Below are 14,714 nucleotides of genomic sequence, written 5' to 3'. Positions count from 1 at the left end.
AGACCAATAAATAAAAAATACAGAGAAGAGCCTTCTGTCCTGGAAGGAATGAGGGCTACCAGAGGTTTTTCTTCAATCTTCAAACTAATCTGTGGAAGCAAATAAACTTTTAAAATTTTGAATTAATTTAAAAACAAACAAACAAACTGTGTATAGTCCATAAATATTGAGGATAGTCTATTTCTTGGAAATATCAGGAAAATAATATTTTAAACTTTTATGTACAGAAATACACATTCTTACAGCAGACCCCTCAAGCATCCTTGATGACAATTAAAAAGACCATTCTTTTTCAAGCACAGACCGTTCTCCACAGTATCTCCATCACCACACAACCCCCACTGTACATTGCACACACAGTAGATCAAGAACTTGATCAGAAGATTGAGATAATAACACACCATCCCTTCCTCCAAAACACACTGCAAGCAATATGTACCTGCACGGATGTTCTCACATGGAATAGGATGCACAAATCCTTTGTTTCTTGGGTAGTTGCTCAGGTAGTGCTGACAGTTCCAGTTTTCTGCCTGGGAGAACTATTTGTCTAGGAATACAGCTTTTGTAAGGAGAAAGGAGCCACCTCAACTTAGAAAATAAGTTATAAAATTAAGAAGCTGTTCTGAAGTAATTTTCTACTAGCATCAGAGGAGCTGCAGGAATAGAGCAGAGAATTACAGGCTTCACACTATCTAATACAGACCCGTTTGCTATCTCCAACTCCCATTTATGCAGAGGAAAGATGTAAGATTTCAAGTCAGAGAGTTGTACCGCTAACAGGAAAGCCTGGGAGGACATTGTGACATTTGCCTTTAAACTCTGGGGGCACTACCAGTAATCTAGGCAGGAATAAAACTGCTGTTCAAAACTGCCCACTATGACAAAATGATGTACTAGATGTATTCATTACTTTCTGCCAAAATCCAAATGGGCATAAATAATGCATAACTTCATGAGGAAATTGAGAAAAACTATTCTGATTTAATAACCTGATTGTGAGGAGTCTCTGCACGTACTTTTTGTCTTAATAGTTCAACACAAAAATCTGCTAATATGGATAAACTTTATGTAAGAGTCTAGTCCACTGAGCAATGATGGCAAGACTGATGAGACTCGGATCCTTTTAGAGGTCTGTCCGCTGCTCCCGAAGCCTATCTTCCCTTGCCCAACTGCTCACCTGCACCGGTGCTGCTGCTTCTCTGTGCTATGGGGAAAAAAAAAACAAAACCCAAAACCATCTTTGTTTTACACGATACCTACTCCAGTCTTCTGCAGTTCTCAGCAGCAAACTCGTGGCAGGGGTCCATCTACGTACCTGACATTCCAGGTGAATAGAAGCTGCCCAGCTGAACTCAGTATTGCTGAGCTGTAGATGTTCATAGTAACACAAGCCAGAAATGGGAGATCTCCTTTGGGAAATTTTCTGTGCTTGAAAGAGAGTAAAGCAAGCAAATAATGCCACAGTTCCTTCTTTCCTAACTGAAAATGATTGCCTGAGATATTGCAGGAAGAAAATCTATCAATAAATGTTCCTTACTCCATTTGCTCTGTCTACAGAACTTCTCCTGTCTCTTTTGCAAAAAGTTCACTTTCAAAGCCTGTATGGTATGTGTCTCTGCAGTAGCCCGGGCTGTGATTTCTCCAGTTCACTCTGCCAGAGGACAGATATTATATGCTACTTATTTTACTCATCTTACGCTTAATATAATTCAAGAGTACTTTCTTATAACCCTTGAGAGAAGATTACTTCAACAAGTAAAATAAATGGTGGGAAAGCTCTTTTATCCATTTGTCTACTGCGTGTCCCCTGCATAAACTTCTTTGTGCAAAGGAGGTGATGTGGCAGCGTGTGTAAGCATGAGCAGACATGAGTTTCTGTACTGTTCCTATAAGAGGAAGCATCTAAAAGCTGGGTTTCTCCTCCTTTGAGAATTTGCAGGGTTGTGCCAAACCCTTAAAATTTAAAACTTAGGACTAAACCTTACAACAGAGATCTCTAAGAACTATAGGCGCACGGGATGCAGAGTCTGGGGGCTGGACAAGAAAACGGTTGCCTTTTGGGGCAGTTTTAGTTTCTCAGTGCATGCTTTGGCTCATAATCTTATTTCTTTGCAACAGTAAGGCTTCACAAGTAGCTTTTATAAACAAAGTCTTAACCTAGGACGTAGATTAAAAATATAGAAAGAATGTTTCAAAATCCACAGTAAATTTGCAGAAGTTCGCAAGACTGACGTGAACTCAAGTTGATCATCCAAAAGCAGAAGTCATGTAGTAAATTCCTGACCTTGGTCACTTTGCAGGGAGGAAGAACAGGGGGCGGCCACCGTGCTGCAGCAATGTGAGCCTTAATTTGATCTTTTTGTCCAGAAGTTGCCTTGAGTGTTTCTGTGCAACTTTCTTGAGGACAAGGGGCGTGTGCTAGACTTGTTTTGCTTGTAATATAAACACCTTCTTTTCTTTTCCTTTCTTGTTTTTCAGCAACAGTTGGCCAAGAACATAAAATTTGGGCAGCCTCCACAAATGACAGTTTCTGTGAGGACAATGGGGGAAGCAAACGCTAGTATAGAAGAGGATGTGTTGCTCAGTAGCCCCATGGAGATTGAGACTCAGCAGGACACAGTGATCTCAGACACTGGCAATAAAGTAAGCAATTTAAATCGAGGTATTCATGGAATTATAGCAGTATTAAAACAGTAAACTTCACCGGGGCGTAGCAGATGTCTCCAGTGAGGCGTAGCTGAGCTCAGCGGGCTGTTTTATGTGGGTGGGATCTCTCAGTTCCTGCTTCCTGGACTGGTGAGAAGCGTGTGCTCTTGGCATCCTGAGCCAGGTCCCACAGAATTACTGGCTGGAACGTCTTCTCTGAACTCCCAGCAAAGCAGATGTCACTTGCAGCGTGGCTACACGCTACAAGACAGGAAATTTTTCTGAGACAGAAAATGTCTTGAAATATGGACTTCCCAGAATGGAAAATTGTGCACAGCATCAAATAGCAAAAAAAACTGCCCCAAAAAAGCAGCAAATTATTCAAAAATGAGAGGGATCTGGAGCCTGAATATGTAAAATCTTGGGTCTTAGGGTAAATATCCATATTTCTCATGGACAGGAACTGAAGGCAAAGAAGGGGGAGAAATATTTTGAGAATGCTTCCTATATAGAAACATCCAGTGTAATTCAAATAATAATTCAAATTAACCATGAAGATTTTGATACTGGGAACTGTGGGCATTCAGGTGCCCAGAAGGGTCTTTTTCAGACACTGAACCAACACAGCAAGTGACAGAAGCTCCCTGGAAATCCTCCAAGGCGAGACTGGTTCTCTGTGTTGCTAAGGAAGCATGAGTGTGTTGCCTTTTGTAGTGTCTTGTAACAGCAACTGCTTCTGTACAGACAGCAGGGATTCAAGGAGCAGCAAGAGAAACTTGTGGCAATTAGAAACAATAATTGTTTATCCGTCAATCCTGCAGTGACAGGAAAGAGGGTAAAAATCCTGCTCCAGCATGCATGATTTCACAAGTCCTTTGAACCATATTTGTTAGATCCTTTACATTTTAGTATCTAGCTATGGTAACCTTCCTGTTTTCTAGTCCACCGACACTCCAGAGTTGTTGAGAGCAATGAATTTGCCTGGAACAGGTCGTGAAGTGGAAGAAAAGGTAACAAAACTTTTACACTTGGTTTACACTGAGTTACTCTCTAATTTTAGTTATTAGAAGCCTGACAGTTTTTGTTTTAGTACACATTTCCTCGTTTCATGATCATCCAAGATTTTCTGAACGTTGTGCAGTTTTGGGGTTACTAAATAAGCAATAACTGAGACTGAGAAATCTGTGAGGATTCATTGCAGGGAACAGCAGAGCTCCATCTCTGCCAGTCTTGCTGCATTCCTGCATTTGATATATTAATCAATAGAGCCATAATTTTCATAAGCACTTCTACCACTTTGTTTTACTTACATGTAATTCAATAAGCATATGCAAAATGTTCCATCAGCTTTTAAGTAATTGGTTCCCTAATTAGCATATGTTTAACCCTGGAAGATTACAGAGCTGTCTTGAAAACAATGTATGTGATTTTCTTTCCTTACAGGAGATGTTTTCTCCCTTGTTTTTTTTCCTGTCTTCTTTTTCTGCTTGGATTGTGCCAAATCCCAGGCTCAGGATGACAGCTCGGTGACTTACGGGACAGACTGATTGCAGGCTCACGCTCACATGTCTAGACGTACACTTCCACTGTATTTATTCATGAGAGGAGTCTCACTAAATCACTTTATATTTGCACTTTCTGAACCTAGGTATTTGAAGTGCAAGAGCAAAAAGCACCAGTCAAAGCCAGTATTGTCTTATTTTATTTTTTACTGTTCTTTGGTGCTAGCTTGGTCAACTCCACATTGACTGCAGAGGGAAGGTTTTCTGCAGGTGCTGTGCCCATCTGAGGTCCATCTCCCATGCAGACAGTACAGCTCTGTAGGTGTTCTATTATAATGATTGAATAAGTCAGTCTGACTTGCTCTTGCCTAAAGTGTATAATCTGAATTATTTACAGATGTAGATTTTTCTTTTGACACTGAGAGTGGTGGAACACTAGAACACGTTGCCCAGAGAAGTGGTTGGTGCCCTATCCCTGGAAACATTCAAGGCCAGGTTGGACTCGGCTGTGAGCAATCTTATCTAAGATGTCCCTGGTCTAAGTAATTTTCAAGTTAAATGTATGAAAATGTGTAGTCCTGGAAATAGGAAAATATTACAGCTATAACTTTCATGTCCAACGTTCCATGATTTGTATAATGGAGAAACAGTTTGAAGTATTTTCTGCTAATAACTCCTTTGAATTCAAAACTGCAAAGGCTGGTCTTTTTGTGGTTTTTTAAATTTATCTATCTATCTATCTATCTATCTATCTATTTATTTATTTATTTAAATTGAATTAATAGCTTAATAATAGCTTCTTGTGTTTGTGATACAAACAGGTCACTCCAGTCAAAACATCTCGGCCAAAAAGACAATTTTCCTGTTCTGGAACAATTGAAACAATCAATTTGGATGCAGTTCCCCAGGCTGTTGCTCGTCTAGACAACAGTGCAGCTAAACACAAGCTGTCAGTGAAGCCAAAAAAGCAGAGAATGTCAAGAAAGCACAAGAGATTAACAAAGGTATTGTATCACTGGTCAAACAGCGAGAGAAGAGCATTGCTTTTGAAGCTGGGTACAAGATGACCATAACTGAGCACACCAGGAGGAGCTATAGGCTGAGGACTGTCTTAAGGTGTGATTAACAGTGTTAGAGATAGCTACTGAAAGCTTCTTCAACAAATCTCTTGTCTTCGAGGCAAAACAAAATGCGTGCTGCTTTCATTTCATCTGGAAATCAAGATAGACACCTAAAGATTAAAACCTAGCTGGAGAGAAGATGCAAAGAAGTTTTACTATAGCCAGTTGAGAGAAACACTGCTTATATGTGAAGAACCTCCACTAGAATTTTACATTGGGAGAGCTTTCTGATTCTAAATTTAGGTCATAAGGATCTGAAGGATATCTGCCACTGTTAATGCTGCTCTGGTATAGGCAATAAGGTTTTGTTGGGAAAAAAATTAGATTCTCTAAAACTGATATGGATTCTGACAGTGATAATATCATTGTCTTATTAGAAAGAATAAGGATTAAGTGACGCAGCTTTTTCTTGCTGCAGCTATAGAGTGAATTATCAAATCCTACCTTTGTACCCTTACTGCAGGGCTATTTTGCTTTTTATCCTGACATCTTACTAGTGCTTGTAAATGGGACAAAACTATTCAAATAATACAGGGGTCAGGAGAGGCCACTGTCCTTTCTTCTGCACCACTGTACTTGCATTTATTACTCTTGCAATGAAGAAATTAAATTTAAACCTCTTGTTTATACAGAATGTTTAACTGGAGCTAGATGATGGCTCAACACGTGATAGCTAGACAGGGTATTAGCTGAGCTGTTTTCCTCAAGGAAAGCACTGGGAGCACTCTTAGGTGCAGCTCATCTTCGGACCATCTAGCCACCGAGACAAGGGGTAAGCTGTGAAGATCAGCATTCAGTTTGTTGCAGGAATTGCACCCACATGCCAGGGCTCTGGGGCAAGCATGGAGCACCAGGCAGCAGCACGTGCCTTGGTACAGTACAGTGCTGCTGGGGAGCTCCAGGTCCTCTGTCCATGCGTGGTCCCACACTTCCTGCAACAGAACTGGAGTCTCAGCACAGCTCATGAGGGAGGTATCCTGGCTCAGGATTTGTGAAAAGCAACCAAATTGTGTTTCCCTGAGCAGTGTTCTTTCCTGGCTAGCGCTGCAGAGCTCTTTTCTGCAGGCAACACCTTCTGTCTCTGCAAGTAACAGGCTAGATTTGCCATGAAAGAACTGGCAAAACAGTGCCCTTAAGCGGGCGCTAATTATTTCAGGCTTAAAGGATTGAGTTCTCAGTAGTAGAAGACGCATATGAAACTTGTGCTCTATTCCTTGGGCTTCTGTAAATTGGAAAGGGCAGGTCTCAATCTGGATTAGCTCATGTACACCAAATGGTGATTCAGTATCTAGCATTGTACTGTCATCACTGTTGGGATGTTTTATTTCTTTTAAAGGGTGTCATCCGAATAGGTGAGAGGCATGGGATCTATGGTGAGGTGATCCATAAATTGGGGTGGGTGTGTTGGTGCTGGATCTAATGATTGTTTAAAAACAACAACAAAAAAAAGTAGTTGTTTCGCATTCGCAACTGAATGTTTGTTCATTGTAAAGAATAACAAGCCAATAGGCAATACTCAGTAACTCCAAACTTGTCTCCCAATTTTTAGGGATCACAAAGTTTAACAATAACAGAATTTGAGCCAGAGGACCTAGAAACTCAGCTGTATGGAGACACATACCCAGGTTATAATGGGCACATCATAGCAGACAAGCTGATCCAGAACAGAGATGAGCAGAAGCAGCTTCAGCTGGCAGAGGAGAAAAGAATTGAAGATCACTGGGGGATTCTTGAGGCTGAAAGAATAAGGCAGATTGTAGAAATGGAAGAACAAAGAGAAATGGAAGAACAAAGGTGCCAAGAACTTAAGCAGATGCAGAAAGAGCAGGAGAGAAGGCATTGTGAAGAAGAGAGGAGGGAGTGTCTCCTTGAAGGAGAAACATCTTTGAAAACAGAAGAGCAAACATGCCATAAAGAGGAGAGAGGACTGCTGGAGGCTGAAAAGAGGCAAGAGTTGGAGGAGCAGAGGTGCCAGGAAGTGGAGAAGCAGAAACAGAAGGAGTTGGAGGAGCAACAGGGACTAGAGCTGGAGGAGCAGAAGTGCCAGGAACAAGAGGAGCAACAGAAACAAGAGCTGGAGGAGCAGAAGCATGAGGAACAACAGAAACAAGAGCTGGAGGAGCAGAGGCACCGGGAACAAGAGGAGCAACAGAGACTGGAGCTGGAGGAGCAGAAGCACCAGGAGCAGGAGCAACAACAGAGACTGGAGCTGGAGGAGCAGAAGCACTGGGAACGGGAAGAGCAGAGACATCAGGAGTGGGAAGAGCAGAAGCATCAGGAATGGGAAGAGCAGAACCATCAGGAATGGGAAGAGCAGAGGTGCAAGGAGCTGGAGGAGAAACAGAAGCAAGAGCTGGAGGAGCAGAAGAGGCTGGAGCTGGAAGAATTAAGGCAACATGAGACTGAAAAACAGTGTCAAGAGGAAGAGGAAAGAAATTTGCTGGAGGAACAAAGAGAATTCAAGGAACAAAATAAAGAAGAAAAACAGAGACAAGAAGTAGAAGAGAAAGAGCTTCAAGAAGCTGAAATAAAACTGAAGCAGGAGAAAGAAGCTGAAAGCCTCCAACAACAGAATAAACAGGAGGAACAAAGGCAGCATTTGAAGGAAAAAGGAGAAAAGACAGAGAAGGAACAACCTCAGCAAATAATGGATAAGAAAAAGAAATGGGAAGAGCAGAGAAAACACAAGCTCACAAAACAAATGCACATGGAAAGTGCAGAGTTTATGCAACAAGATGAACTGAAGCAGCAAAAGGAACAAAATGAACAAGAATGGAACAAGCTGGAAGAGCAGAAGGTAGGCATAGCAGGACAAAATGTTCAGCAAAACCAACAAGAAAAATCCTTGGAACAGCAACAGGGCAAGGATCATTTGGGTTCTGGAAGGGCTAATAGGCATCTGGTAGAGGAGAAGCTCCAAGAAGGATCAGGATCCCAAAAACTCAAACAGCCAGAAAAAGAGAATAAACCCACGGAAAAAGTCCTAGCCCAGAAACTGAAGAGAGAAGTTGAGGCTCAGGAACAAAAGCGAATAGGGGAAGAACTTCGGTGGCAAGAGGTAGATGAAAGACAAACTGCAGCCAGACCCTTCACATTTCAAGTGTCTTCTGGAGACAAACAGATCATATTTCAGAAAGTAAATCTGAGTCCAGTCATGCCTGTCAAAGGAGCAGGACTCTCTTCTCCGTCCATCAAAGACTGCAGTTCGCATGCTGCCAGCAAGGGCTCTCATACACTCCCGTCATCTGTGTGTGTACCCCACACCGCGATTTTGGTTACTGGAGCACAGCTGTGCGGCACAGCAGTTAACTTGAACCAGATAAAGGACACGGCTTGTAAATCGTTGCTTGGCTTAACAGAAGAGAGAAAAAAAGTGGATATTCCTTCACCAGAGAAGGCCCAGAAAAAAACTCAGGATCCCAAACCCAGCAGCAGTAAAATAAAACACGCACAAGAGACGTTGAACAACCAGGCTGTCCTAGCTGAGTGGGCCTCTATCCGCTCCAGGATCCTAAAGAACGCAGAAAACAGCAAATATAACGAGAGAGACCGAGTCAGTGTCTGCAGACACAGTGACGACTGGACACCCCGAGGACGGGGCGCTCCCCATGGCAACTTGAGGAAAACCCTCTCTGCAAATGCGAAGTTCTCGATAACACCAGCATGGCAGAAATTTTCAGAAGCTTCAAAAACCAGTTCAGATGCTGAGAATGTAAGTAGGGCAAAGGGCAATGAAACAGTGGCTGTGGGAAGAATCACTGGCTCATCTGCTGATTTGAAGGAGGATGCGGCTTCCACTTTTAAGGATAACTTAGTTGAAAAGTCTAAGGAGAAAATGGAAACCCATAGTGAAACGACAGACAACACAGAAGGCTGTAAATTTGCAAAAGATCTTCCATCTTTTCTTGTTCCAAGTTTTCCTCATTCTCCAGGTAAAGAATTACCGCAGCCGGAACATACCGGTGCTCTAGAAAATCAGCAGAATAACAGCACCAAAAAAGCAGATAAACCAGCACCAAATGGAGAAGAAAACGTTTCTCCTTTTGGGATAAAGTTGCGAAGGACAAACTACTCTTTACGTTTCCATTACGATCAACAGGCAGAGCAAAGGAAAAAGAAGAGATACAGTGCCGGAGATAGTTTTGATGGTGTGCCTGACCCACTAGTTACAACAGAAGGTGAGAAAGAATCCTCTGGTTTTGCCCCACAAGAGAGTACGTCCCCTGGCGTGGGGAGAACTAATGTCCCTGGTAGTTTAAAAGTTTCAAAAGACTCTTCAGTTACTGTGGTGGAGATTTCAGAACCAGCAGGAACACCAGTGGTCCTGACAGCCACCAGCCAGAGTGCTTTGCCACCTCACGAGAAATCAGGATGCAAGTCACTGGTCGCACAGAAACCTGCTTTAGCTCCAAAGCCCACCAGCCAGACACCACCGTCGTCTCCTCTCTCCAAAATGAACAGATCAAACCTGGCTGATACACTAGGGCAAAGGTTGGTGAAAGCTGAATCCGAGGGTGGCTGGAGAAGAGAAGACAGAGCAAATGTTGTGCACCCCACAACATCCAGTGAGTACAAAAATGAAGAGGAAGAAATCAGAGAAAAGAAGTCATTTTTCCCATCTCTAAGTATTCCATGGAGAGAAAAAAATGACAAAAAGCCTGAGCCATTGAAGAAAGGTATGTATTTTTCAAAGGTTACTTAGCTATTGTCTGCATTTCCAAAATTAGATACTGGAGGTCCAGAAGACATTTGGTCTTAAGCTATAATTTTTACCTGGCATGTTTTTTTTTTTTTTGTGGAGTACCACTACTTTGCTTAGGGTTATCTGAATGAATGGGACTTCCCATCCCCACGATTTAATTCAGAAACACACAGACTCAGTGTGACCAGTGTGACCTGCTTAAGCCATTTAATTTCAAGGAGGTAACTGAAGAGTGTGTTTTCCTTGGTAGACGTGCTGCCTAGTTAGTTGGAGGATGTGTTCCACGTGTAATGGGGTCATCAGAGCCGAGTGAATCGTTTTTATAGTTTATATTTATTATAGTTTCTAATTTTTAGGGGAATATTATCTAGCTTAAAAAATATTAAGATCTAGGTCCCCTCACAGCGCCTATCCGGGACAAATTCTCGATCTATCCCTGTATAGCTGGGCACAGGAGTCTGCATTTCAGAGGCACTCTTCAGTAACAGAAACAATTACAGGAGCCATAGTGGCTCTTCAGAGGAGCGTTGAAAGCCCCTGTGTCCTGAAATAGTATTCACTACAAGAGGAAAAATTACCCTTTCAGCGTAAGCACACTCAAAAGAGCAAGGCAGGAATTCAGCATTTAATTGGGAAATCCCAGTTTTTTCCGTTCTTGAATTTTGCAGGCATCGAGACACTTCTAAAACCGTATCTCACTGGAACTGCTGCTTATTTTTCATGATTTTTTTTCACTTTTTCCTTTCACTTCCATTTCAAAATGAGGATTTATAGAAATAAATTGGAGGCACAGCTGCCGGCCTGGGAGAGCAGGGCCCGGGCCAGATGAGGGTCTCTGTGCTCGCTGAGCGGTGCAGGAGCACCTTTGCTCCCCAGTGCTGCTCCCTGCCACCCACAGCTCTATACTGGGGGGCTAGCCGTGATTTCATGCAGGGTACAGAAACTCAAGTGACAATTTGAAAAAAAAAAATAAAATTAAGAGAGGCTGCATTTACAGGAGTACATACTTTCAGCTTCCTTCTTTTGTCTGAAGTTTGGACACTCTTCTTCCCTTAATTATGGCTGGCAAACCAGAGAACTGCAGTACGTAGTGGCTGGACCCCTTTCATCAGAATTGTAAACAGTCTGTATCACTTTCACTTAAATATTTCACACAGTCAAAATTATTATTTGTAGTAAATTAGGCTATAATTCTAAGTGTCTGGAGTAGGCTTTCTCACACACAAAAAAGATAAATTTGGGCAGCTGTAGGAGCGTGTTGAATTAGATCTTATTCTTGAGGCGTAACAACTGTTTCAGGATTTGACATACAGTCCATGGAGGTCTGTGAATGGCATGGCACTCGGTGGGCTTGGCTCCAGAGTTTTCACGAGGTGGAGTAGTTGTACTGGTTTGCTTGAGACAGGAGATGTTTCTTACTTAACCAATTATTTTAATGCTTTCTTTCAGAAAAACCAGTCCTCCAGAGCAGGCACTCTTTAGATGGCTCTAAAGTGATGGAAAAAGTTGAAACTTCACAACCACTTTGGATTACATTAGCACTGCAAAAGCAAAAGGGATTTCGTGAGCAGCAAGCTACGAGGGAAGAGAGGAGACAAGCCAGAGAGGCGAAGCAAGCAGAGAAGCTGGCAAAAGAAAATGTAAACAGTCTTTAGAAACCTGCCCATTAGAAATACTGATGCCATAATTATAACTGTTAGCTAGTTTTATTATGTGAAAGGGATTTTTTTTTTTAATGTTTGGTTTGTAAGGTTTCATAAAAGCTAAACTAACGGTGAGTAAAAAGTAGTCTGAAATTTGGGAGTTCCCTTTCGCAAAACTGAGATCTCCAGGAGAAAACACTGTGCCATAGTGTGACAATTTTAGTGTAAACTCTGGTGCCTTAATATCAGATGGTAGCTAATGGCAAATGTAAGCACGACCACTGCACAAGCAATGGAACAGAAAAATGTATGCAACGTGATTCTTTCAAAGCTGGAGTAAATAAGATGTTAAGCCTTAGTCCTTGGGGAATAGCACCTGGATTACTCAGTTATAGGTGAATATTAGTAAGTTTGAATTTATTTTTATTGTAACATGTATTATTTGGATAAAATGTAGACGGATGAAAGAACTGAATCATCATGTGAAACATCCAAATTCCTAAAGCGGGCACTGAATTCAAGCATCATTTCTTTCCTGTTCTGTAAGTAGCTATTTACTATCCATGGTTTCCTGTTAGTAAGAAAAACACTTCTACTTACAGTAAAGAAGTGATGCTACACAGACAGTTGTGCTGTATATAGATACCACAGATGGTAAAAAGGGAGATTATGTGCATAACTAAGTATATTTTGATGTTTGTTATGAGACCCATAATTCTGATGGGACGTGCATAATTACAGACATAGCTAATTGGCGGAAGAAAACAGCCGTGGGTGTACGGTTGCACGTACAGATGCACGCTGTGTCTCCGTGCTGTATTTAACAGGTAGGGCTGGCCCAAACTGTTCAATCTGACTGAAATGGCAACATGACAAATTTAACTTTGTGGGTTTTTTTTTTTTTACAGTCTGTAATATCTGTTAGTTTTAGAAGTATCAGAGTGTTTTAATTCTTTGCTGAAAAGGAAGGTTAAGGAAAGGACAGGTGATGAATAAAAGCATCAAGTGCGACATCTCTTACTTGTAGGCACTACAGGACAGATGGTTTCTCATTCAGCAGTTTTCTTTTTCTGTTCTAGGCTGCTGGAAGTAATCAGTCAGATAATAAAAGCAGCAGCAGCAAAACAAGCACACTGCAGAAATCTACAACTCAAGAAGGGGAAAAGAAAATTGAGACTGCTGTGTCAAGGCTAGAAAGAAGGGAGCAGTTAAAAAAGTCGAACACCCTCCCAACTTCTGTGACAGGTATAGTGAGAGAATCAGATTTACTTTAGGAGTAACGTGCTTCAGAAATGGTATTGCATGGTTTTGAGAAAGTGAATGAACAATTTTTTTTCCTTATATATTGCCCTTAGAATTACAAAGGCGTTTGCTTTCAGCACAGAACAACACAGCTTGTTCCAGTCTCATGTGCTGGCCATTATGCTGGAAGTACCTCATTTTAACAGGTTTTTACCAGGTTCCTCTGGTTATTAAGGCAAGGGTGCACTAGCATTTCCTTAGAATTGCTCCAGTTCAAGTTAAAAATTTAGATTGTCTCCCTAAGCCATATCCAACAGTATTTTTGGAACATGACTAACGCACATTAGAGGGATTCGATTTATTGTAAATTGCAATTGCAGTACTGTTTTGCCTTTAGGTTGGAGGTTAGGACAGGGTGGGAATGATACTTCTCCCAGGTGTGTTTGTGTAGGAGATGAAGCATATTGTTTCCCACATCTCCCAGTTTCCCAAGGAGAAATACTCACGCCAGAATATTTGGAAGGAGTAGTTTTGTTTCATTCAAAAAATGCAAAAACTAATCAATTCACTTGAAGGTAGCCTGTCACTTTGAATTAGGACCTCTCCCTAAGTTCTCAAGTATTTGGTATGGAAGGTTGGAACCAGAACCTGTTACTTCATCCGTCACTTCAGTTAAGCTGAAACAATTCCTTATTCAAAAAGCAGGCACATTAAAAGAAATATTTCCCCAAAGGCCATAATATTTGGGGTGGTGTAAGGTGATTGTTGAAATAGAGACTTGCCAAATATTTCTCTAGCCAACATTAGTCCTATGCAAAAGGTTTTGTAGAAGAGTACAGATAGATGTTGAAGAAAACTTTTTACAAGTTGCGCAGTAAACAGCGTGGGCTGCTTTGAAAGTAAAGCCACGTATCAGCGGAATCTATTCAGTACAATTCCAAGCCAAAAATTATGGAATGCAACTATTGAAAGCAATGTGGTAATTCATTTATCTGATCTGTAACAGTAACGGCTAAACCAGTGCTACTCCTGCCTTAAAGGCTGTTCCAAGCTGAACAGTCTCCATGCATGCCCGCACCCAGTGGGTTCAGCAGCTGCACTTCCACACTGCAGCTGCATGCCAGTGCAGATATCCCAGAGAGCTTTATTTGCAACATCCTGGGTTGGAATAGATGATCTTTAAAGGTCCTTTCCAACCCAAACCATTCTAAGATCTTGCATGGATTGCCCAAAACTTTAATGCTCCCTGTTAGCCTGCTTCCAGTGTCCAAACTGGCTTTGGACGTGGACAGCTGGAGAAGCTTTACAGCATTCCCGTAAACCTGTAACCCGGGTCTATTGCAGCCCTACCCCAAAAGATTCAGCAGTATGATGTTATGCTGTACGTGGTCTAGCAGAAATCAAACTCTAGCACAATAGATGATGCCAAATCAGGTCAAAAATTACTCTTGATCACTCTGTCTGCACTAGAATGAGAGTTTCAGGAGGGAATTCTGGAGGAATTACCAATTTTGAGTTACCTAACGTGAAAGCTTAGAACTGTGTTGGCCCTAAAGGAAACAGTGACTGGATTTCCATGTGATCACTGGCGACATTTGGAGCCAGGTAGCCATTATCAACCATAACGGCTACCATATACAAGTATTTGTTTATTATAGATGATGACACTGATTTGAGATTCCCACAATTAGGAGAGCATTTAAGGCAGAAGACCAGGCTAGAACATGTTTAAAATAAAAGTTTGCTGAGTCCTCCTCTAAGGCCATTTAAAAAACAACCGAAACTTGAAAAAGTTCATATATTTCAGCCTTGCATTTGAATCTTGTACAACAGGAACTGATAAGAGGGTGTAACCTTT

At 41.6% G+C, this 14,714-nt stretch overlaps 1 protein-coding gene across 6 annotated transcripts in view; it reads left to right on the top strand.

The window, feature by feature from the left end:
* CRACD (capping protein inhibiting regulator of actin dynamics) overlaps positions 1-14,714 on the top strand; it is a 132,422-nt gene that overhangs the window by 113,858 nt on the left and 3,850 nt on the right. For 5 of the 6 annotated variants that reach the window (XM_086746068.1, XM_086746070.1, XM_086746067.1 and 2 more), the window contains 6 exons: positions 2,479-2,643; positions 3,588-3,656; positions 4,970-5,152; positions 6,819-9,945; positions 11,421-11,611; positions 12,694-12,859. In XM_086746068.1, coding sequence (XP_086602194.1) covers positions 2,479-2,643; positions 3,588-3,656; positions 4,970-5,152; positions 6,819-9,945; positions 11,421-11,611; positions 12,694-12,859 — 3,901 coding nt within the window. The remainder of the gene's footprint in view (positions 1-2,478; positions 2,644-3,587; positions 3,657-4,969; positions 5,153-6,818; positions 9,946-11,420; positions 11,612-12,693; positions 12,860-14,714) is intronic. The other variant, XM_086746069.1, reaches the window with a different exon arrangement.

This window comes from Chlamydotis macqueenii, chromosome 4 (genome assembly GCF_036417535.1).
Source record: "Chlamydotis macqueenii isolate bChlMac1 chromosome 4, bChlMac1.mat, whole genome shotgun sequence".
Taxonomy (NCBI): domain Eukaryota; kingdom Metazoa; phylum Chordata; class Aves; order Otidiformes; family Otididae; genus Chlamydotis; species Chlamydotis macqueenii.
This window is presented reverse-complemented; position numbering and strand designations above follow the sequence as displayed.